This window comes from Blennius ocellaris (genome assembly GCF_963422515.1).
Source record: "Blennius ocellaris genome assembly, chromosome: 11".
In the NCBI taxonomy this organism is placed as follows: Eukaryota; Metazoa; Chordata; class Actinopteri; order Blenniiformes; family Blenniidae; genus Blennius; species Blennius ocellaris.
Window position 1 is genome coordinate 16415408 of NC_137660.1, and position 21937 is coordinate 16437344.

General features: G+C 42.0%; 3 protein-coding genes across 3 annotated transcripts; all 3 read right to left on the reverse strand.

The window, feature by feature from the left end:
- Window positions 1-250: 250 nt before the first annotated feature.
- cpt1b (carnitine palmitoyltransferase 1B (muscle)) lies at window positions 251-7980 on the reverse strand. The gene is made up of 19 exons (XM_080505380.1): window positions 7817-7980; window positions 6351-6503; window positions 6032-6171; window positions 5689-5860; window positions 5473-5574; window positions 4957-5094; window positions 4804-4881; window positions 4449-4556; window positions 4262-4346; window positions 3844-4039; window positions 3112-3297; window positions 2931-3036; window positions 2713-2829; window positions 2442-2606; window positions 2222-2356; window positions 1255-1407; window positions 1048-1161; window positions 863-955; window positions 251-744 (listed from the first exon to the last, which is right to left on the reverse strand). The coding sequence occupies exons 2-19, from the start codon at window positions 6489-6491 to the stop codon at window positions 610-612; spliced, it is 2364 nt and encodes a 787-aa protein (XP_080361506.1). The 5' UTR covers window positions 6492-6503; window positions 7817-7980; the 3' UTR covers window positions 251-609.
- A 758-nt stretch (window positions 7981-8738) lies between these two features.
- Window positions 8739-11470, reverse strand: LOC308136848 (kelch-like protein 15). The gene is made up of 8 exons (XM_080505378.1): window positions 11037-11470; window positions 10757-10945; window positions 10482-10666; window positions 10048-10399; window positions 9774-9919; window positions 9488-9642; window positions 9227-9384; window positions 8739-8988 (listed from the first exon to the last, which is right to left on the reverse strand). Exons 1-8 carry the CDS (start codon window positions 11286-11288, stop codon window positions 8806-8808), a joined length of 1620 nt encoding a protein of 539 aa, XP_080361504.1. The 5' UTR covers window positions 11289-11470; the 3' UTR covers window positions 8739-8805.
- A 1235-nt stretch (window positions 11471-12705) lies between these two features.
- On the reverse strand, window positions 12706-20763 carry chkb (choline kinase beta; the record flags this gene model as incomplete). The annotated part of the gene is made up of 11 exons (XM_080505451.1): window positions 12706-13927; window positions 14601-14682; window positions 14761-14849; window positions 15970-16078; window positions 16208-16295; window positions 16744-16802; window positions 18050-18154; window positions 18248-18381; window positions 19234-19347; window positions 19516-19624; window positions 20237-20763. The coding sequence occupies 11 exons, from the start codon at window positions 20761-20763 to the stop codon at window positions 13871-13873; spliced, it is 1473 nt and encodes a 490-aa protein (XP_080361577.1). The 3' UTR covers window positions 12706-13870.
- Between the last annotated feature and the right edge of the window lie 1174 nt (window positions 20764-21937).

Consider the following 21937-nt stretch of genomic DNA (forward strand, 5'->3'; position numbering starts at 1 on the left):
CTTCTCTTATGATACCGTTGTTCGTGTCTGATGTATTAAAAGCATCCATTCATCTTCTATTGAACCTGGATTGGTCTTTCCCAATCACTAAATTGTGACAGAAAATCATTGTATCCTCTGACCTTCATTTCGAATGACTGGTATTCTTTAATCAGATATGGTAAACAGCCATAGATTAATGATTTCACAAGTATAATAAAGCCTTTGAAACATATAACAGAATTGTCCAAATACATATATTTACAAATTGTTTAATTCACAAACCATAAATCTCAAGTCTTTGGATTTGCTTATTTACATTTACATGTTTGTTTTTTTTCAATATGTGTCTCTGACACACACACACACACACACACACACACACACACACACACACACACACACACACACACACACACACACGCTGTCAAACAGCTTCAAAAGAAGAAAACAGAACTAAATAAAAAGAGTAATAGCTATGTGTTCTGCCTGACTAGAGAATGCCAGCTTCTGAAATATAAACAACACCCTCTTCATAGGTTCAACCTCTCATTTGCCTTTTATTCTAAACGAATACGACGTACTTCTTCCTTACAGCTCGAAAACAATGAAACCGTCTCACACCGTTGGTCATATGTGCTTCTTCCCATTTTCCACTGGCACAATCTTGACATGTTCTACTGTCTTCTTGTCATTTTCAGGCTTGAAAAGTGCTTGGATATCAAGCATGGCCTTTCGAATGTGCTGACCGAACCGGTATGAGTCCTGCGGGTCGCAAAGAGAAGCAGTTAGCGGAGACAGAAATATGAAAGAGTTTAGAAAGGCAGCATGTGCAAAGCACAGCTAGATCTTTAATGTGTGATGCTTCATCTGAAGTTCTCACAGTGTCCGGGCAGGAGAATTTGCTGGAGATGTGGAATGTGATCAGGTTTTCACCCACAATGATGTAAGACACACCGTAGCCATCGTCTGCCACCTACAGAAAAATACGGGACAACTTCATATATCGTCCCCTTGGATCGGGACAGCACAGCCTCACACCGCTAACGTGACGTGACAACAACTCACAGGGCCAAATCCACCTCCAGCACCCACGTATTTGGGGAACTTGTTGGTGTCCACCAAATTGAGCTGCTGCTGTGGCGTCTGGCTGGTGGACAGCTTCCAAGGCTCTGAGAGCACCTGATGAAGAAGAAGAGACCGGGGGGGTGGTGTCGTGAAGGAACCAGTAACTTAGAGAAGGCAACATAAGTGGGATAAGATTGTCATACTGACCTTCTTGAGAAACGGTGAATCGACACCAAGATATTTGGAGACAATGTAGAGACAGAAAAGGTGGCGGTCGATGCCGGAACCAGTCATGGCCAAACGATACATGTTTTGATGTTTATCCGAGGCCTTCCGAAACAGTGCGAGCCGCTGCGCAGTCTGGTCACACAGAACAACCAGCAAAGGGTCAGTCGCATTTCACTTATTATTGCTGAAAAAGCACAGAAGAAAGGTGTTTATGTGACATTAACATCATATCAGCATTGCTACTTTTCACACAAACGTCTCTTCCGTCACACCCGAACGCCAGATAGTTCAACGTCCAGGACAGCGTGACTGTCACACAGTCACGCTGCCTTAAGGTTGCGGTGACCAAGACCTGATCTGCACAAGGTGACCGTTCATAAAGTTAATGTGTACCATGTCTCTCGGGTTAGAAGCTTGATAGGACGCACGTTGAACAACGTACTTTTAACGAGGGTCAAATTATTATGTCAGAAAAACACTTTTTTTTTCTTTGATGCTTATTTCTTTATCCGTAGTTCAGCCTAGACAATTGTGAAAAAATAAGTTGTGTTTGTCACAAAGTCGCAGAACGTTTTTGTCAGCAGTATCTGATGGTTGCCATTTTCGCCTCACAGCGAGGGGAACCCGTGTTCAATTCCAGGCTTTTCTGTGTGTGTGTGTGTGTGTGTGTGTGTGTGTGTGTGTGTGTGTGTGTGTGTGCTCCAGTTTCCTCCAATGCAAATTATGTATTTAAATTTCCATGAAGTGTGAATGTCTTTGCCTTTTTTTTTGACCAGTGGTCAGCTGTGATCAGCCCCGACGCCACTGAATTGATGACCGAGTGTAAAAAATGAACGGATATCACGATGGACAGGAGAGTTACGTTGAACAATGTGATGGAAATGTGATATTTCTGCCTCTTGTTTGTTTTCCAGATCATTCCGGGCGTTTCTGTGATTCTGCTTACCGTCGCGCCTGCGTCTTCCATGGCTCTGACAAATGCAACAGCCTCAGAGGTGCAGGACCGCACCGTCTCCGTCCGCCCGTCTCTGAACATGCGAGTCATCGACGACTCGTACGTCAGACAGAACACACTCTGATCCTACGAAGCAGACGGTTTGTCACGGACGGACAGTGGATAACAGTGAGATGAGAATTGTGGGAAAGTGACGCGATTGTCGCCTCACTCTGAACTGCGCCAGCTGCAGTGCCAGCTGGATGAAGGCGTCGGGGCTCGTCCTGCACTTCTTGATCAGGCCTTTACCAAACTCAGCGAACAGGCAGCCATGGAAGTCAACGTCGTCGGCTATTCTCTTAGCTGATAGATAGGAAGTTTCGACGATGTCCTGGCACTAAAAGAGAGGGAAACGGTGAGTTACATAGACATTTAGAGACTTTAAAACCCGACAGGACAAATCCTATAGTCCCTGCTGGTATTGTTTTGGAGCTTGACCGCACCTCCTTTGGAATCTGCCACTGTAGTCGAGTAGGATGAGGAAGGCCTTTATTCACATCTCCTTTACAGTGTCCCTCCTCTGTGTAGCCAAGGTGGAAGCAGTCTGTGGCAAGAACATACTACCCAGACATAAAGTACAAATTTATATATATATATATATATATGAAAAACTTTGAACTGATATGTTGTCTCTCATGCAGGTTCATGACACATGTTATACCTCCCACATGTGTCCCACAATCGGTGCATCGGCCCATGAATGTTCAGCATTAACACCCATTTTTCCATTTGGATATGAGATTAAGGTGAACGATTTGTCAAACCACCTGTATGAAAAAAAAAAGAATGTTTTTGAGGGAGTCAAACACAAAACTAGGTGACTCCTGATCTTCTCAGTATACCTGTCATAACATTTTCCATGCAGGAGGGACTTGGCATAACCATCCAGTGAATTGATCTTTGTCAGGTCAAAACCCTGTGGCTCATCATCCAGAGCCAGAAAAAAAGCAGCAGACTCGATGACATCCAGGGACACTTTGTTCACTCCCTGGCAAAAATATTTGATACGTGCCCGGGCCCATGGAACTCTGAAAGTAAAAAAAACAACAACAAAAAAAACACACACACATCTAAGTAGAGGGTTTTTTTTTGTTTGTTTTTACAAGAGGAGGGTGAGTTTAGGTGTCATGGCTGTATCGTTCTTTGTCAAAACATGAAGGGGGAGGATTGCAAAGCAAGAGTGCTTAAAAAAATAATTGCACAGAGTAAATAAACAGGGGCAAGATATGTATTTCGTAACCTCCACTTATCTTCCAAACAGCTTTACATTTTTTCTCGAGTTACACTTGCTATGGTTCTTAGGGAAACTATGGAGATTACAAAATACTATCTTAACAGATTCCAGTCTGTTAAGATAGATCCTCTGTTCTTCTTCATCTCTCTTCTCCAGATAGCTCTTGATGATACGGACTGTATATTTGGGGCTTGTGTCCCTTGTTGCAGAATGAATTTGATTTGAAGCCTAACAGGGGTCTTAATGATAGTATTAATTGATGGAAAAGTGGCATTTTAACCCCACACCTGTCTGAGAGCTTTATAAAGTACTGCATGCTTGTTGTATATACTGTAGATACCTATTTCCTGCTGTCAGGGCAGCGAGTTTCAGCTCCCCTGGTTGGGGTTCTGATGTGTCATTTAGGATCCTTTGAAACTGTGTTTCAAGTTCGCTGGGTAGGAGGTGGCGTCCTCCCGTGTACAGCCACACTTGGAAGAAGCGACCCTTATGGTAGACGACCAGGTGCTTACGGTCAGTCAGGTGCTGCACAATATCTGAATGGATTATTCAAACAGACAGCAGAGTCAGACAGAGGAAACGTAAGTAGAAGAGCAGTCAGTACGGGCAGCGTGATAGTAAGTCAGTCGAGGAGAGATCTCAGTTGAAGCTGTAAAAGCTTTCAACAGCTGATGGTGAATATGTGGGATGCCTCAGCTCAATGTGACTGAGCATCAGTTTTCTCCCCTTTCTCTGTTAATTCATGAGCAATCGCTGACCTGTTTCAATGCCGGGGATGCGGGTGGTATTAAACATCCTTTCCATCTGTGTGGAACACATGGGGACGGTTCCTAAAGCCCTTAGCTGGGAGGAAGCAATAAAGTGAAGTCATGGAAAAACCAAACAAAGCCAATGAGTACTTCAAACAAACAAAAAAAATGAAATGCCGCAGTAAAGACAAACTACCGGCGCATGTTCCCCACGTTCCAGTTTGCGTCTGTACTGCAGCATGGCATGGACCACATTTCCTGCCCGTGCAGACTGGCGGTGTGTTGGGGTCACGTACAGGAGGTCCTTCAAAAGAACAAACCAAATCAATCACAAAAAAGTAAAAGTATCATCACAAAAGCCAACAGTCAATCCTAAACTCTTTTTTAACATTTAAAAATATTACAAACGTATATTTCTCTTGGAAATACCTTCACATTTGTGTTATACTTTCATTAATTGAAAGATACATTTTGTCTGGCTATAGCTAATAATACTAATGCATCACAACTCCACTGATGACATACAAAACAATCAAATCAATGTTTCTCACCATTATGTAGAAGTTGCTGTTCACCATGATAGGGCCCCGGCCCCGGAGGTAGATGTACTCCTCCCACCAGTCACTGACCTGGAAACAAACTACCTTTTATCTTTCTAATTCATGAGCATTTCAACTGTGTGTCAAATGCAAAACACTACTCACATAATTAGTCGCCCACCAGGACTTCAGGACGAGGTATCTCTGCAGCTGAGCTGCTTTGGAATCTTTGAAGTCATTGGCCAAAATCTCCATGTGGCTGTACTGCTTAGTGTCCAGCAGGGGGCGCACAGACTCAAGATACTGCAACAAGACATGTATCGTATCACAGGAACACATTGGATTCATTACTATAGCAACTGAAATTCACAAACATAATTAATAGGTCTGCAGCTGAGAAGGCATTCCAGATTTCTTTAAAACAAGTTATTTTAAAAAGGTGCAGGAAGACAAATCAAGTTGTACAGGTGATATTCTCAAAACTGTGGAATATTTTTAATACAAAATTAACCATATTGATTAAATTATTAAATGGATTTTAAGCCATATTTCTGTAAATGCCACAAATACACAATGGAAAGGACATTAAGATATCCACCACGGGTCTCCATGTTACTTATTCCTCTAAAATAATGCTTCTCCAATGTGTTGTGTGTTTCTGCGCGTGGGGTCGACACACACCCTGTGGATCGTATCGTCCACACTGGGTACAGGCAGTCTGGGTAAGGAAGCCTGGAAACTGTAAAGCAGTGGTCTGCGTCCAGATAACATCTTCACCAGGCTCTTGAGAGGGGGAACACACAATAAACGATGCACTGAAATATGTTTACAAACAGCTGACTGATATACAAGTCATAAGGGACGATGACAAAATGAGTGAAAGACAAAAAAACATACCAGCCACATTTTGGTGGATGTGCTCATTTTCCCATGGGATTCGAAAATCCATCCATGGTATGACAGCAGTGCTTTGAGTGTATATCTCAAGAGGTAGATGAGGAATAGCCACAGTGCGGTGGCAAACAGGATGGCACTCAGCACGGCTCGGGTCTGCACTGACATATAGTCTCTGCTCAGAAGAGGCACGGGTATATAACAGGTTAAAGCACGAAGTTTAAAATAGGTTGTCTTTAAATAATTACTACAAAAAAAGATTATTTTGCAGATTCAAAGATGCAGACGAATATTTGAGAATGGATGAAAATGACTCAGCGGCTCAGGGCTTTCAGGGATCACTGACCTGTGCGGCAGGTTTTCTTTCATGGCGCCGATCATTCCTAAAGAGGGATCTATGTGTGTGTACAAGGAGCTCATCATGGCGATCACAACTATCAACCAACTGAAGGGACTGGCAGGATACACCCCAGCCAAGAAGCCGTTCTGTGAGTTAAAAAAATATATATATCAAGATTCAACTAAATCCCTCATTATGATTTCTCTTGTGCTCATACAGAAAAGTAAACGTCCATAAAAGCTGTTTAACACCCGCAAAATGTGTTTTTTTTTTCACTTTCTTGAGTGACTCCACATTTGATAATCAAACATAAGACAGGCTGTACCTTGAACTGAATGGCTCTTTTCTTCCATGCTGTCACGCCCGACAGGTAGATGTTTTTGATGACCTCCTGACTGAGTTTGAGGTCAACACCGTCTGGACGCACTGTGAACTGGAATCCCACTGCCTGATGGGCCTCAGCCATCTTTGGCGACCACTGATGTAAAGAACAAATGGGAGGATCTCAATCTCCTGCACAGAGGAATGATATCGTTGATGGAAATCTATATCAGTCACAAAGTGGGCTTGGATTTCTTGCAGGCCTTTCACATTTCACCTGAAATGCTTCTTTAGTTTGTTTAAGCAGTGGAACTCTTTATGTGGAACCTCTGGACACACAATGACCAGGAGAGTAAATCTCACAGAAGGAAGAAGAAGGAACAGAGTTCAGTTAGCTGAACATCTACATCTATAACTAGAATGGGCACTAACCCACTACCTGGGTTGGTAGCACTGTGTGAAACACTGAGCAGGGAGCATCTCCATGGCAACAGACATTTCTTTGCAATTTTGCAAACGGTTAGCCGATAACTTCCAAACTAATCTAATTATCTAATTAATTGGCTTTTGGATGATGACAAATCATCCCTGAGTATTAAAAGTTGTTGCAAAAAGTTGGCAAAATACATACATACAAACCAATAATTAAAATAAATACAAGCAGACGATAACGTAATCTTCTTGGCCAACTTCGTCGGTCGCTTAACTTTCATTGGCAAAGGTATTAAACACACTGAGTCAAAACATAACCTTCCCCCAATGTTCATTGGCAAAGGCAATAAATAAATACATAGATGTTACTGATTGCTTGACGTAACGTGGCCCTGCTGCTTTTGTTCCCTCATAATATGATAAGCTGCCTAAAGACACTGATGTGGAACTTACAGACATCTGTATGGGATACAAAAAGAAAAAAGTCTTAAAGTATAAAGGCTTCAGACATTTTCTGTGTGATGATGACTTAATAATACACTCCAATAAAAATATTTGGACTTCCCACATACCCCCTGCTCTGATACGTCTAGTATTTCTTTTTCCATGTCATATGACTGAAGAGTCACTAAGTGGGACAAAGTTCAATGGCCAGATATAGTGGTAGACCGGCTGAGCATGTGCACAGGCCTCCAGTCGGCATGAAAACATAAACACAGACTACAACATGCAAAGCAGTGCCAAACTCTGCCGTTACAGACTTTTAAGAGCATATTTCAGGAATGCAAAAGTCAGCAGTCATTGTTATTGAATATTTAGTAAATTTGACAGATACTCAAAGACCTGTAATTCAGCACTTTTCCTTTTCATTCAACTTCTCCATTGTGTTCCATATGTGGTTTAACAGAATTAAAAAACACACCTAAGGAATCAATACAGGTGCATTTTGTTTTTAAATCAGAAAAGTATTCAACATAAAAATCTGTTTAGATTTTATAAAATGCAAAAAAAAGAAAAAAAAGGAGCCAGATACTTTACCTCTATCAGACCAGAGTGAATGAGAGTAATCCTCTAAGACGAGAGGAAACTGTGGCTTTGTTTTGTGTCAAACTCAGTTGTCAGGCTTCAGTACTCTGTGCCCTTGAAGTGGTTTTTTCCTCAGGTAGTGATCGGAGCTCTGGCCTCTCCTGTGCTTCACCCGCTCTCCCCCTCTCCCCCTTCCTCAGTGCCCCCTCTCTCTCCCTCTCTCACCAACTGCCCTTCCTCTTTCCCCTGTGACGTGCTCCTCCTTGTAACTGGACACCAAACACAAGAGTCTAACCTCATGTGCTGTCAAGTCTCTGCTGGGTCATTTAATCTGCTGTGTGAGAAGGTGACTGAGAGCCCTGTGGCATTTCACCTACTGGGGGTTCATAGAGGCATTGCGTAATAGGTTTGGGCTAAATATCAGGATATATATTTATTTTAGAAAAGTGAAATGTCTTCATTGTGAATAGAACAATGGATGAACGTGGCCAAATCTGCTATTGAGTTTACATTTTAGGATGTAATCCCAGATAATCCCTTTCCACAGCGAGTGGAGTTCCAAACTCCTCAGAGAAGCTATTAATCAATCGGCACGTTTCACCCTTCATCAGGCAAGCAACTATGTCTTTGGAATTTGTGAATTTGATCTCAACCAAACGTGTGCTTCGTGTCCTATGGTTGGAAAAGGTGGGAAGCTACGGTATGGCATGGTTTGGATTCCTCCTTCATTTTTCTGTGTGTTGTCCTGAATATATTACTAACAAAAGGCACAATAGATCACAAAAAAACTTGTGAAATCATTTATTTAGTTCAAGAGTAATCTGTCATGAGACACAGTCTGAACCACTGGGCTGCATGGGAGTTAAAGCACAAAAGAGAGAAATGATTAAAGAATGATTCTCTTTTGGGAAATCATCATATTAAGTTGAAGGGTGGCTTTAAAAGTGTCAACAAACTTGGTTACGAAAAAAACCAAACAAAAAACATACAAATAAAAAGACTCAGAAGTATAGATACAAGGCAGAATCGTAGCAGGTGGAGACAGGGAGGGGAGGAAGAGATCTACGGGTGAAACTTTCGAGATCCATCTGTATAATAGAGTTATGCACAATACTTGGCATCAAGACCTGATTGTCCACAATTGTCCCCTGTCCAGCAAATGCCACTTTCTCAGTCCTGTGCACCTACAAAAAACAACAAAAAACAACAAACAAATAAACACAGTATTAGTCATTAATGTAAAGGACATATTTGTGATTCAGACACACACCGGACACATATTTTTCAGAAATAGACTTGTAGACAGATGCAATCATGGCATTCTCAGCTCTACAGGAAGAATCACACTAATGCTTCCGTGATCATGAGGGGACGCACACACATGCAATTGTTTATGAGTTTGCTTTGACCACAGATACTCACTTCTCCCCACTTCTGTGACTGCACACAATAGGAAGTCACCACATTTTCGGAGTTGTTCCCACCGATAACAAGCAGCCTGTCGGTGCCCCCCAAGAAGTAAAGAGTAGGGAGGTCCACGTCTGCTCTCGTAAGGGTGGGAGACAGCTCGGACCAAGCATCTAAAAGACAAGCGGGATAACGTCTTTATTCATGTGAACTCTGAACGGAAAAGAGGGCTTTGCAGGGTTTGCATACACCAGTATGAACTTTGTGAGGTTTCACCTTGCTTTGTGTCATACTGCAGCATCAATTTCTCTCCAGTCCTTTGGATGCTCCCCAACACATAAACGCAGTGTCCAAGGCTGGTAGCGAGGGGCACGTCCTGGGACAAGGACATGGTGAACTTGAAGTCAGTGAGTGGCAGCGACGAAACAAACCTAAAACAAAATATGTACAAACAAATGAAGCACGCCACTTTGAAGAGGTAAAGACGTCCGATGAAAATGTATTCAATGAAGCGATCATCTGCATCCTGTTTCTCACTAAACACAAACGGACGCACACACACCCCCACGAGTCTTCCCATGGATCATAGCGCTCCACAGCTGTGTAAAGAGCCGTGCTGGAGTCCGGAGTCACCAGAGAGTCCAAGTACCAGCCTCCCACAGCATAAATACAGCCTTCACAGGCCACTGCACTGAAGTGCCGTCTGTGCTGTGGAAGCAACAGATGGTGATGACTTTCAATAGAGTTACATCAACAATGGATGAAGACATGAGCAGATTTAATTAGGGGTCACACAGAAAAGAGGCCCAAATACAACGTGTCAAATCCTGCATTACCTTTATCAGAGGTGACGTGGCGGCCCACGTGCGAGTGAGGGGGTTGTACCTGAAGGAAGCCATGCTGAACTCCCAGCCTCTCTTCATCCGCTGCCTGTAGCCTCCTATGATGTACAGGTAGTTATAGAGCACCACTGTAGTAAAACACCATTTGTCAGCCCTGAAGGGGAATTCTGTGATCGAATGCCAGTCTCCATTGAGCTCTGATCCCTTCAGAGTGAATACATGTCGGGCACTTTCCGTCTCCGGGTCGCTCCAAGAAGCCAAGTTCTCTTTCCGCAGACTGCAGATGCCTCGCTGTCCTCGTATCCTGAGGTGGACGACGTCCTCTTTATCCTCCTCGTTCAGACGTCTGAGATGCAAAGCAGGCTCAGAGGCACAACACACACATATTTCGTAGGTTTTGTTCAGTCGGGGATTAAAACGCTGTATACCTGATGACACGTGGCAGCTCCAGCAGGTTTCTACTCAGGTAAGTCAGAACGGTGGCCTTCATCTCAGTGCAGCAGATGTCGTGAGCGAGACTCAGGTATGACAGGCAGTTTGACGGCGTGAGCTGTTCTTCCAGGACAGACAGACACTTCAGGAGGAATTCCTCAGCGAGGAGATAGCTGCTTAGCTCCAGAGTCAGAGAGCGGAATAAAGCAGAGAATGAGATTCTGTTTATAGACACGGGTGAAAAGTCACCAACATTCGATTTCCTGTATACCTGGATGTGTGCTCCCAAGTGCTGCAGAGGGATTTTAAAATGATTATGGAAGAAGAACTCAAGGAGATTGTAGAAGGTTGACGACGACACGTGATCCAGGTGAATCAGATTTTCTGAGGTTTCTCTCATTCTGGACTGGGACAAGGCTCGGAAGTACTCGCTGCACCTGGAAAGCCTTTGGATGTCCACCTGAGAAATTAATCATTCAACCAAGTTTTTCCATCAGATTTGACTGTTGCTGTTTGATGTGCGTCGTTGAGGGAACAACATCTTTACTCACATGGAAAGAGTGTGTGCTGGTTTGAACAGTAACCTTGGTTTGGTCTTCATCTCCTAGGCAGTATGTGCGGAGCGCCTCATTGGTCTTCCACTCCTCTGAGTCGGTCTCACATGAGTGAGTCACCGTAACACCTGGGGATACTATCCAATGTTTGGCTGCTGGAAAAACACCTAAAAGTATTCTGAGACCATATTTCAGCCATAAGCTTACCCAATCTAAGAAAATAAGGAAATACCATGTCAGAGGATTCATCTCAATGACTGAGCTTTAGTTTTAAATAGGTGGTGGTGTGCATTTGAACGTTTATAGGTTAGTATTTTTAAGGTCTGATTATATCTCAGATTAGTTCAATCACACAAGCACCAAGCCCTCTCTAAAAGGAGAGCCGGTCCCTCCAAAGAATTCAAACAATCATTGCATAATGGAAAGAAATAAGAGGATAGGTTAGTAGTCAACGTAATCCATGTACTGCTGGCCTCTGTCCTTTTCCCCTTTGTCACCTACTTTTTAAAACAAACACCAAAGTAGCAGTGGAAGATTTAAGACTACATGCCAGGAGCATCAGCGTGGTGGGAGAAAAAAAAAAGAGCTTAGAAGGTCTTCAGCTTTAAACTATCCAGTTCGTTTTGCAAAAGATTCAATAGATTGTAGACCGTCCGTTCTTTTTGCTGCGCAGTCCCTTCTGCTCTATTCTTGGCTCGTAGAGGCGGGACGACTGTCAGGCCTCTGCAATCCGACACAGCCTTCACTCTGTGCTGCACCTCATCACAAACCCCTCAGATTGCTCTGCATGTGTGATAACTTCATGTTTAACAAAGACTTACCAACAGAGGTTGGAAGATCACGCAAGTCGTCCTGACCTCAACCCAGTAAAACACCTTTGGGATGAATTGGAGCCAGGCCTTCTCATCCCACATCGCTGTCTGACTGCACAAATGCCCATCTGCAAGAATGCACCCAAAATTCCCATAAACACTCCGAAACCTTGTGAAAACAGGGGCTAGATTTCTTACAGTTGCAAAACGAGGACCGACATTAAATCATATGGTTAAGAATGGGATGGCACTAAACTTCATACGCCTGTGAAGGCAAGTGAGCGACTACATTTTTGGAAAAATAGTGTGCATGAGCACAAGTACAAACATTGTCACATTATTTAAATTACAAGTAATAGATCAGCTGTGAAGATACTCAAAAAATGATTTTAAACTCATTAAAGCTGGATCATCATTTAGAATCAAAAGTGGGAGGAAAGTCACGCTCGGGGAGAATAGGCAACCTCCCCACTGAAAGCCCCCGACCAGGACCACAACCAGATATCATGCTGTGAGTGTCAATCAGTGAAATCATATCCTACCATAGGCCAACTTTGACTTCACATTAAATGTCCATATGATGCGATCCATGTTCAATGCGCATTTTTGCAGCTAAATTAAAGGAGTTGTAAAAAAACAAAACAAAAACAAATACTATTGTAATTTCTGTTGAAAACATCTGAGTATAAAACCGGACTTGTCTTAAAGAAAAAAAATACTATTAGCTACAATAAGTCATTCTTTACTTCGACCCCTGCTTACCATCCCATTTGTTTTCTAAATAAATAAAGAAGAAAACTTACAGCCAAACAGTTTCAACTCATGTTTATTAACTTATGTTTTCTAGTGCAAAAAGGACCCAAAATAATAGAGACATATTCCAACATATTTAACCGAAACAATGGTACTTTGTTCACGCGAGTCAATTGTTTGTATCCCGATGCAGCAAAGTGCAAACCAAACATGAAGAATCCTTAAATAATATTAGTACATTCAGTATAATCAAGGAAGTTGAAATAATGAGAAACGATGAGAACTTGAACCGCTTCCAAAAAATAATAATAAAAAATAATAATTAATACAAACACCTCAATTTCAAAAGCCAAAAACATGATTTCTATTGGAGCGGGATTTATGAATTTGCTTCAAATTGAATATGAAGGGACACGATTTTGCATTTTTGTATATTCAAAGCTATTGGTGAAGATAAAACAAACAAAACTTACAATACAAATAAAGAAGAAGCTTTCATCAGACAGACACTGCCAGAGGCAAACATGTGACAGGAAGTGAAGCAATAATAATATTATAATATTGTTAACAACACAATGAAAAAAAAATAAACAAATAAACACCAATAACTTTGAAACTGCCATATTCAGTAAATTGACGAATGTATAAAGCAGCATTCTATTATTTTCATGTGAATAAAACTAGTTTATAGAAATAAAATCCTTCCTTTCCTCACATACAGTTACAGTCAGCTCTTCAGGAACCCGTGCAGGACAAACGCCACAAGGGGGGAAAAGTGAGGTAGAGTAACCCAGAACACTAAAGTAACAAGTTATACAAAAATCTTCCTTTTGTTGAAGTCATCAGTATTAGTTGAGCAAACCAAAACTACACATACAGAAAGAGATACAGTGTGAAATGACGACATTCCTTCAAGCAAACGAAGAAACTGGAGCACAACGACATGAATAACATTAATGTGGTCCACAGTAATGAAGTGCATCAAAAAAATGGCTGGTTTGACTGAAAATAACTTTCACTTGACTCGACAGCTTCATCAAGACTTTACACCGAGGACATTGGAGCTTCAGAAAGAAAAAAAAAAAATCTGATCCGTTTCAAGGCTTCATCTTTAAATGTTTTTTTTTTTTTTTTGCATTTCTGAGCTCGTCATAAACTGACCTGTATAATTTCAGTAGGAAGAATAGCTGGAAAAAAGTTCCCGATAGAAAGAGAAGATAAGCTTGGAGAGCAATAACGGCACATTCTGACGAATGTTTGTGGAATTCAGGCGAAGAGCTTCTTTTGCTTGAAGTAGGCGTCGAAGCGACACTGAGCGTAGTCCTGCGAGAGCAGAGCGCACACAGATGTTAGAAAGACGACAATGAATGTGTCACCTGGGGAGACGACCGAGATCTGCTGAACCTCCAGATTCAGCTGATTTGAAGGTGAATCCAGGCAGAGGCGACAGCACGTGTCATTTATTTTAAAATCAGTAAAGTTTCCATCAGATAAAAAAAATTATATGCAGAAAACTTTGGTTTTCAAACCTAATTTGATCCTGAAGCTTGTTCTGACAACAAATTTTTCTTTTTACAAAACTATAACTATCACTGATCAATAAATCTTTTCTTCTGTACCTCAAAATAAATAATTTAAAAACATTTTCTCTCTCTAAAATTTACTACAATATAATCTGGCATGGTAACATACCCACTGACTAAAGAACAAAGTTGTTCACAAGCTTGTCTTGACTCCCCGGTCGAATATGCAAGAAGATTTCACAAGAGATACCGACAACATCAGAGAGCAGTGGAGTGGGTGTGGCTTCACTGAGGAAGGCAACAACTGAGGCGCACAGGGACGTTAACAAGCAAACCTGTCTGCAGAACGAGTTTGTGAACGGCAACCGATACATTTATAACATTATACATCAGTTTTGACTCTTTTTATTTTTACACAAGATGCTTAAAATGAGCGTTTTTACAGCATTAACAAAAACAAAACATCTGCTTACCATGTATCCAAACTCAATTTTGGATAGTTTCGCTTGAATGATGGACCACAGGCCCCAGAGGAAGTGGGATGCTAACGCATATCTACAAAGTGAAACGAAGAAGTTCAGTATATTTGCTTGACGCTGGTAAAGATTCGGCAGTTTTGGTGGATTCTGTTACCTGTTCGCTTCAATGATCATGTCCTCTTCAATTTGTCTGCTGTCAGAGTCTTTTCTGCGTTCTGCCAAGTAGCTTCTGATAAAAAGAAGCTGAAACAAAAAGAATATCTTATTCTGCTGTGGCTTATCTGCTTGATTTAATTCAGTGGTTTCAAACTCAAATGAGCTGTTGGCCGCTGCAGAGACCTCCCTCTCATTGGACGGCCTCTAAGATGTGCAAAAAATTATTTTTCTTTTTTAAACTTTGAAGTGTCCCAATGAATATAGGTGTATTTTTTTTTTGTATTTGGTAGGCACAAATTTACTCTTCTATATACTTCTCAGTGAAAAGCTTCCGTGGCTGTAATGTCTAGGTTTCGCCATTAGATGGCACTGTCTCCCACACACTACAGATAGCCCTCAGCTGTGGCTTTCAAGTTTACATATTGACTTGTGTTCAATTATCCTGTGAAATAGAAATTGAGTGAGGGCAACAGGTTAATTGAATTTAGAATTTTTTTTTTAAATTTTTTTTTGATGTAAATATTAATTCCATGATCAAGTCAATATGATTAGTTACTGTGATTGTGTCAAGGCACGAGGATGTCGACATCATGTACTTAAGCGTTGAGGGTTATTGCATATCATATCGTTACAGCGGCATTAGTCAACACTTTTTACATATTTCCCTGAAACCGTAGAGTCCTACTGTCGTTATGCAAAGACTAAATGAAAAAAACAAAACAAAAACAAATCATGCCACATTCATTGTATTTTTTTCTGAATTTGAAAAGTATTTGTTTTTGTATTGTAACTTTGCCTAATCAGCATGACATTACTTTTGACTTTCAAAGTTTTAATATTTTTGACTTTTTTGATTCGAGTTATTATCTTATCATATTTAATCCCATATTTACATTGCCAAGTTTGCAGTGTATTCAAAGGTCTTTTGATATTGATGTGTGATCTGAACCTTGGCCGCTCAGTGGTGCAATTGTTTACAATTCTGCCTTACAGTGACAATGTTCATGGCTACTCTGTTTTTTTTTCTTCTTCCCCACAGTTCAAAACCGGGCATTACTGGAATTTCCCGTAGGTGTGTGGTGCCAATGTGTGTTTTCACTGTGGCGACACAGTTGTAACGTATCCAAGTTGCAACGTGCCTTTGCCCCCACGACAGCCCTGAGGTGGATAACACATTCTAGAAGACGAATAGAGACTCTGAACTGACCTGCTGTTCTCGGCTTGGATAATTCTCTGGCGTAGCTTTGAAGAAAGGCCACTCATTGTACGTGTAGTCATACATCCATTCACAGAAGTGGTTCCCAAAGTCAAAGCCCCTACACAAGGAAGATATATAATCATTTAGTGGGATGCAAAAAGGGCACAGCGTAAACCTAAATCAACAAAAAAAATAATAAAACATACATACCAATCATGTAACACTGCATCACAAACTCTTTTTTTACCTGTAGTTGTAGCTGCTGTATTCAAAGTCGATCAGCATGAGCCTTTCTGTCGGACTGTTGTCCCTTTTGTCCAGGATGAGAATATTTCCTAGAGAAGCCCAGCAAGAGGTGAGAAAATCGTTACGGTGGACCCCGACGATGCATCGGGTTGATAAGAGAGTTGAAGCCGGCTGCAGCCGCTGATTCCGTCCATGACAGAACCAACACACAGACTCAACGCTATCCCACACCCACAACCAGGCTTACGGCCGACTGAGAGTCACCTTTTCGCCTCAGGCTGACACCCATTTACTCAGAACTGGAATCATAGAATAGCTTTAGAAGCTCTTTTTTTTCCCACTTTCAGGGTGATGCAAATGAATTTGAGCTGTTCCTATTAATATACACCACCAAGCCTGCTTCTGACTGCTGACATGCTTCTGACATAATACACTGCTCTTCTAAGAAATGTGACAACATGGCCAGAGGGCGGACCGATCAGACCATAGGAGAGGCGCGAGTCCAGGGGGCGCTCTCAGGATGGTTCAAATATTTACCTTCTTGGACATCGTTGTGGCAAAACACCACTGGTGATGGAGTTGCTGCCAGCAGTGCACTGTTGTAGAGACCAAAGCCGGATCGTAAAAAGAAAAGGGACAGGAGAGTAAATGTGTGGAATACATGCACGAGACCTCATCATAATCCAAATGATTGGCAACAGAAAGCATTGTGGACAAGAGGAGATGAAATCCTGGCGACATCATTTTAACATTTAGCAATATTATCTGGAGCAGCAAGAATAACATACAAGTACAAAAATGTGAAATCTACCGTTTCACTGCACGAGTATTGATGTGGTTACCCCAAAAATTTCTTGGATGAGATGGAAAGCACCACAATGGACTATTAAAAAAAACCAAAAAACCAGCAAAAGCAGCTCTCTGTGCTCTCAATCCTCCACATGACTGTAATCCTGATCATTCGGATCCAACGATAAAGAGGCAAGTTTAGAAAATGGCAACTTGATTACATTTATGGACTCAGGAGACTGTAAAGGACACACACCAGGTGATTTGCTTGGCAGTATCACCGCATCACTGCGATAATGCGAGTGGCGTGTCATTGATAACATGTTCATAAGCACGCGGTGTGATCCTGTGTTGGATCTAAGGTCGCACTGCTGCGGTGACTGAGCCGTGGAGCTGTGGAGGCACTGGAACAAAGGTCAGCCAGTCCACACGAAACAAAATCACAGCCACTGCTGTCCCTAATAACAAGCTCAAGTGTGCAACAGGTTTTCAGCAATGACCCCCGACTCGTGTGCTAAACAACATTCTTTTATGTACAAACACACTTTTGGGTGATAATTATAATCGTCCGATGGTGGGGACATCTTGCTCAGGTTCACATTCTTGCTTAAATTCAATAAAAAAAGGACTTATCTTGACACCATAAATGCAAGTAATCTTTAAAAAAAGCCCCGTCAGCAGGACTGCGCTGTGATCAGTGAACAGAATGATCCCTCCCTTGCTGCTGATTATCATGATCGTTCACACCTTCTTGTTGATTTTGGTGACCAAACTATAACTCTGACTAAAGTCTAAAAGAGATTTGCAGCTGGTGACGTGACACGGCTCTGACACAGCATCTCGCCGGCACCGGATTCAAGACACAGGAGGCTGGATTATGCCGATTGTTCATCTTCAAACACGGAAGGAGCAAAACTTCAGATCGCACTTTTGTAGATACCGACAAGAAGAAGATTCATATTTGAATCCTCGCATTTATAGCAACGAATAGAGGCGTGATGAACACTTGAAAAAGGGGTATAGAACGTCTGTCCCGCCTGAGGGGCCAACTCACCGCAGCCTCTGAAGCTCGGCAGGCAGGTCCAACTTCATCAGCTTACTGTACTTCTTCACATGGGCGTCACGTGTGAAATTGATTTTCATCACTTGATCCATATATCTGCGGAAGAAAACAACACGTGTCAAACACGTGCACTGGGAGGAAGACGGTACAGCTTTGGTGGAGACAACAGATTTTGTGATATGCTCTCACTTATCGATGGTCCCAAACAGCCATTTCGGCTTTTTGTTGAAAGGCATGACCATTTCGTGGAAACGTGCCATCTTGGTCGCGATCTCAGCGGAGATGGCGGGCTCTGAAAGCTGATCGGTGCGCATGCGGGTATTCTGGGATGGAAGAGACATTGAGACACCGCCACTTTAGGACAGATCCCCGAAAAAAATTGTACAATGCAATTATTTGCGACTTCAACGGTGCTCCGGCGGTTATTAAAAGTGGACGACAATATAATGGCCCTTGTGGCACAACATTTTGTTAATAAACATCGTGGATACAGCAAATGGCGTTTCTTCCTCCTCTCTTATGTGCATCTCTTTATACTGCATAGGTGGTCCCTTCTTGTCTCCATGCACAAGAGGCAAAATAAAAACATTTAAACAATGAAAAAGTTAAAGCAATAAAAACAATCAGATGGTAAAACAATAAACAAAACATAAAAAGTTAAAACAATAAAAAAAAAAATGAAGGCACTAAAACCAGAGCAGTCTTACGCTGAGGTAAAAGCCAAAGAATAAAAATGGGTTTTAAGACGAGTTTTAAAAAGCTGAACTCAACGTGTGGCATGCGTGATTTGTCGTGCGTGTCATGCCAGGTGTGCATTACACGCAGCTTTCATTCTATAAGTTATACACGCAACATATTTTTTCATTAAATGAAATGGTACAATAAAAATCTGTTTTGCAGATTTTTGAACAAGAATGTTTTAATGTAGGCATTGAATTGTCACACGAGTGTGATTGCATGCATCAAAAGCGTTGATTTCAGGCTCAGGCAAAATACTGAGATATACATCTTGATATGGCCGAAGAATATCGAGATATTGGAAGAAAAAAAAAAGGCCATATCGCCCAGCCCTAAATGGAACTAAAGCATTTAACGCACCAATAAAAATAGCAGGGCTAAGCAGAAGAGATGCACGGTTGTGTACCACTGTGTGAGCGTGTCGCTGTATATCATACCGGCATGTACTGTTCCAAGCGTCCCTCTGGGAAAATGCCATACAGTTTTGGCCCCAACGTTCGCTCTGCCAGAATGGCAAACATGACACTCTCCAGCACCAGTGAGTCCACTCCCTAAGACACAGTCACACGTGGGTTTCATTCACATAAACAATGTGGCTGCTCCTCCAGACAAACTACAATAGCAAGACATCACTCTCATCTGGTAATGAGTCAAAATGCACAGCCACACAGTCCTGCAAAAATAGAATTTGATGCAAACTCTTTCGTGGGAAAACTAACCTGTAAGATCGCTCCGTAGACTCTTAAAAGCACCTGGCGAGGTTCCTCTCCCACATTGTGCACGTAATCAGGCAAACTGCACAGGTACAGTAGGTTGCTAAGGCCGCCGCTGTAAGGACAAAACATCACACCAGTGTTAGTAAAGGTCACAACATCATTGGAGCCTGACAGAAATAAACAGAAACACAAAAAGCGAATTATACTCTGACTGTGTTCTTGTTTATCCTCGTGGCATCCTGGAGGGCAATACCACACAACTTACTCCATTGTCTCTGAACAGTGTCTGGAAATTCGAGGGTAGTTGCTGACTGAGCTTGAATCTCATACAGAAATGTGAAATGCGGAAGGAAACTTGCACAATCTGAGACTAAAATCTCCCACTGACACTAAAACAAAGTTTACACTAACACAAATCCTAGTACCTTCAAAAAAAAAAAAAAAAAACACCAGTGCAAGCGAATAAACGAGCCTTTTAAAAACGCAAACGAGCTGGTAAAAAAAAAACGGAGCATCTCAATTTCTATGAAGACATCACGAGACAACGTCTGAAGGTCTCATCAGAGGGCTTTAAGAAAGATTTGAGTAACTTTACGACTATAAACTCTGAGTTGTAACCAAGGTAGGTTTTTATTTTGCATTTAAACCCCACCCAGTGAGCAGAGCTGATGAAAACAATAGTATATCAGGGTGTGTGTTGACCATTAATGGATGAGGGTTACACCTGACGATGCTGATTTGAAAGTCACGCTCTTGGAGGGTCTTCCACGACCCGGACAAGAAGTCTCGACACCAGGCATAGGCCCTGGATCTGGTGTCCCGGTCCACCTCCTCGCTTCTCCCATCCCGGAACGCCTCCGCCTCAGAGTCGTCATCACAGTTGGCGCCGAACAGAGGACTCGGCGTCCGCAGCCTCCTCTCGCTGATGACCAGCGCGCTTTCGACTCGTTTCTTCTCCGCCGGCGGTCCCGCATCTCCAGTGGCGATGGTGGGAATGCTGCCGCCGAAGAGTAGCGGCCCCGGTGGGACCACCGCTCCGCCCGGGTCCCGCTCGCCGTGACCGCTGTCGCCGCTGCTGCTGTAGGCTACATTTCGGACGGACTGCATCGTGAGTTTCCGGGTGAAAAGTGAGGGAGTACCGCTGTGAAACGTCGGTTTGAGTCGGCGGGAGGGGCTCGCTGACACACGCAGTTCTCCGGTAAAGCCGCTTAACCGGAAAAGCCAAACATAGCCGGGTGGTCTGCAACGCATTGGGAGGCGGCTGATGGTGACTATTAAAATATTCAGAAGACTTTACGCCCGTGACCGACACGGACCATTCTTCAGCCAATCACAATTGGGCATGGCGCTCGTACGCCAGTCTGATTGGCTGATTCTGGGTCAATATGTGCGTCAATATCCTGTTTCGAGAAGGTTTCTGGGAAATGAAGTGTTCACGGCCAAGGAGGCGTCAACGTGTGTTGGCAGAGAGGCGAAAAGCGTCTGTTTTGGAAGTGAGACCGGGAAAGTCCAGTTGCGAGAAGCCATTGTTTTTCTCACTATGAAGAAGTACATTAAAACATTTGGAGTGTCTGATAGAAAACCAAGATAACCATAGGGCCCTTTTGCTCTGAAGCTTTAAAAAATATGACGTAATATTTTTTATTTTTAAGAAACAATCATATTTACACATCAGTACATATTTCAGAAAACATTACAATTTTTGTAATATTTAAATGAACTTAAATGGTCAATTAGGTTTTCAGATTAATTGTCTAATGTGTTGCCGAGCCAAAAATGCGACGCAAGGACCTAAAACAAGTGAAATAGCTATAACACAATTAAAATTAATAAAATTAAAGGTCAAACCTAATAGCTAAACCTAATAAACCCCATTCACATTAAAACACCTATGTGTTAAAGAGGCAAAATTGCTTTAAAATGAAATTAAATAATTCATTACAAAAGGTTAAAATAGAAAAAATAAAAACAGCTAAAATGGCAAAAACTGATTTAAACAATGGCAGCCAAGTTTATTAATTGCAGTTACAAAACCTCAATGGAGGTCAATGTACAGTTTTTTTAAGAGTGGAAAAACTATTCATACATATATATAACATACATAACTGCCTGGCAGGGTTGACGATGGTTTTTGGCTCCAGAAAAATGTTATTTAGCACAAAATAACAAAAATAGCTCCTTTGATTAGATTGGTTCGATCCTGCAACAAAAATAAGGTAACTGATTTTGCACACAGGTATAAGCCAGGATCAGGTAGACCATCTCAAGGGAAACTCAGAAAGAGAGAGATCATCCACACTCATATTAGTCACCAATTAGTCTCAAATGAATTATATGGACTGTGGAAGTTCAAATATGCTGTTAATCTGCAAATACTTCACAAATGGCACAATATCCGCTACTTTTGAAGCTGACAAAGTGACAG

Coding starts and splice junctions, on each gene's coding strand:
- cpt1b (XM_080505380.1), bottom strand. CDS start 6,491: ATGGCTGAGGCCCATCAGGCAGTGGGATTCCAGTTCACAGTGCGTCCA. Junction 5,861..6,031: donor AAAGAAAACCTGCCGCACAG/GTCAGTGATCCC, acceptor TCTTCTGAGCAG/AGACTATATGTCAGTGCAGA. Junction 4,347..4,448: donor AACGTGGGGAACATGCGCCG/GTAGTTTGTCTT, acceptor GCTTCCTCCCAG/CTAAGGGCTTTAGGAACCGT.
- LOC308136848 (XM_080505378.1), bottom strand. CDS start 11,288: ATGAATCCTCTGACATGGTATTTCCTTATTTTCTTAGATTGGGTAAGC. Junction 10,946..11,036: donor CCAGCACACACTCTTTCCAT/GTGAGTAAAGAT, acceptor TTAATTTCTCAG/GTGGACATCCAAAGGCTTTC. Junction 9,385..9,487: donor GCAGTATGACACAAAGCAAG/GTGAAACCTCAC, acceptor CTTGTCTTTTAG/ATGCTTGGTCCGAGCTGTCT.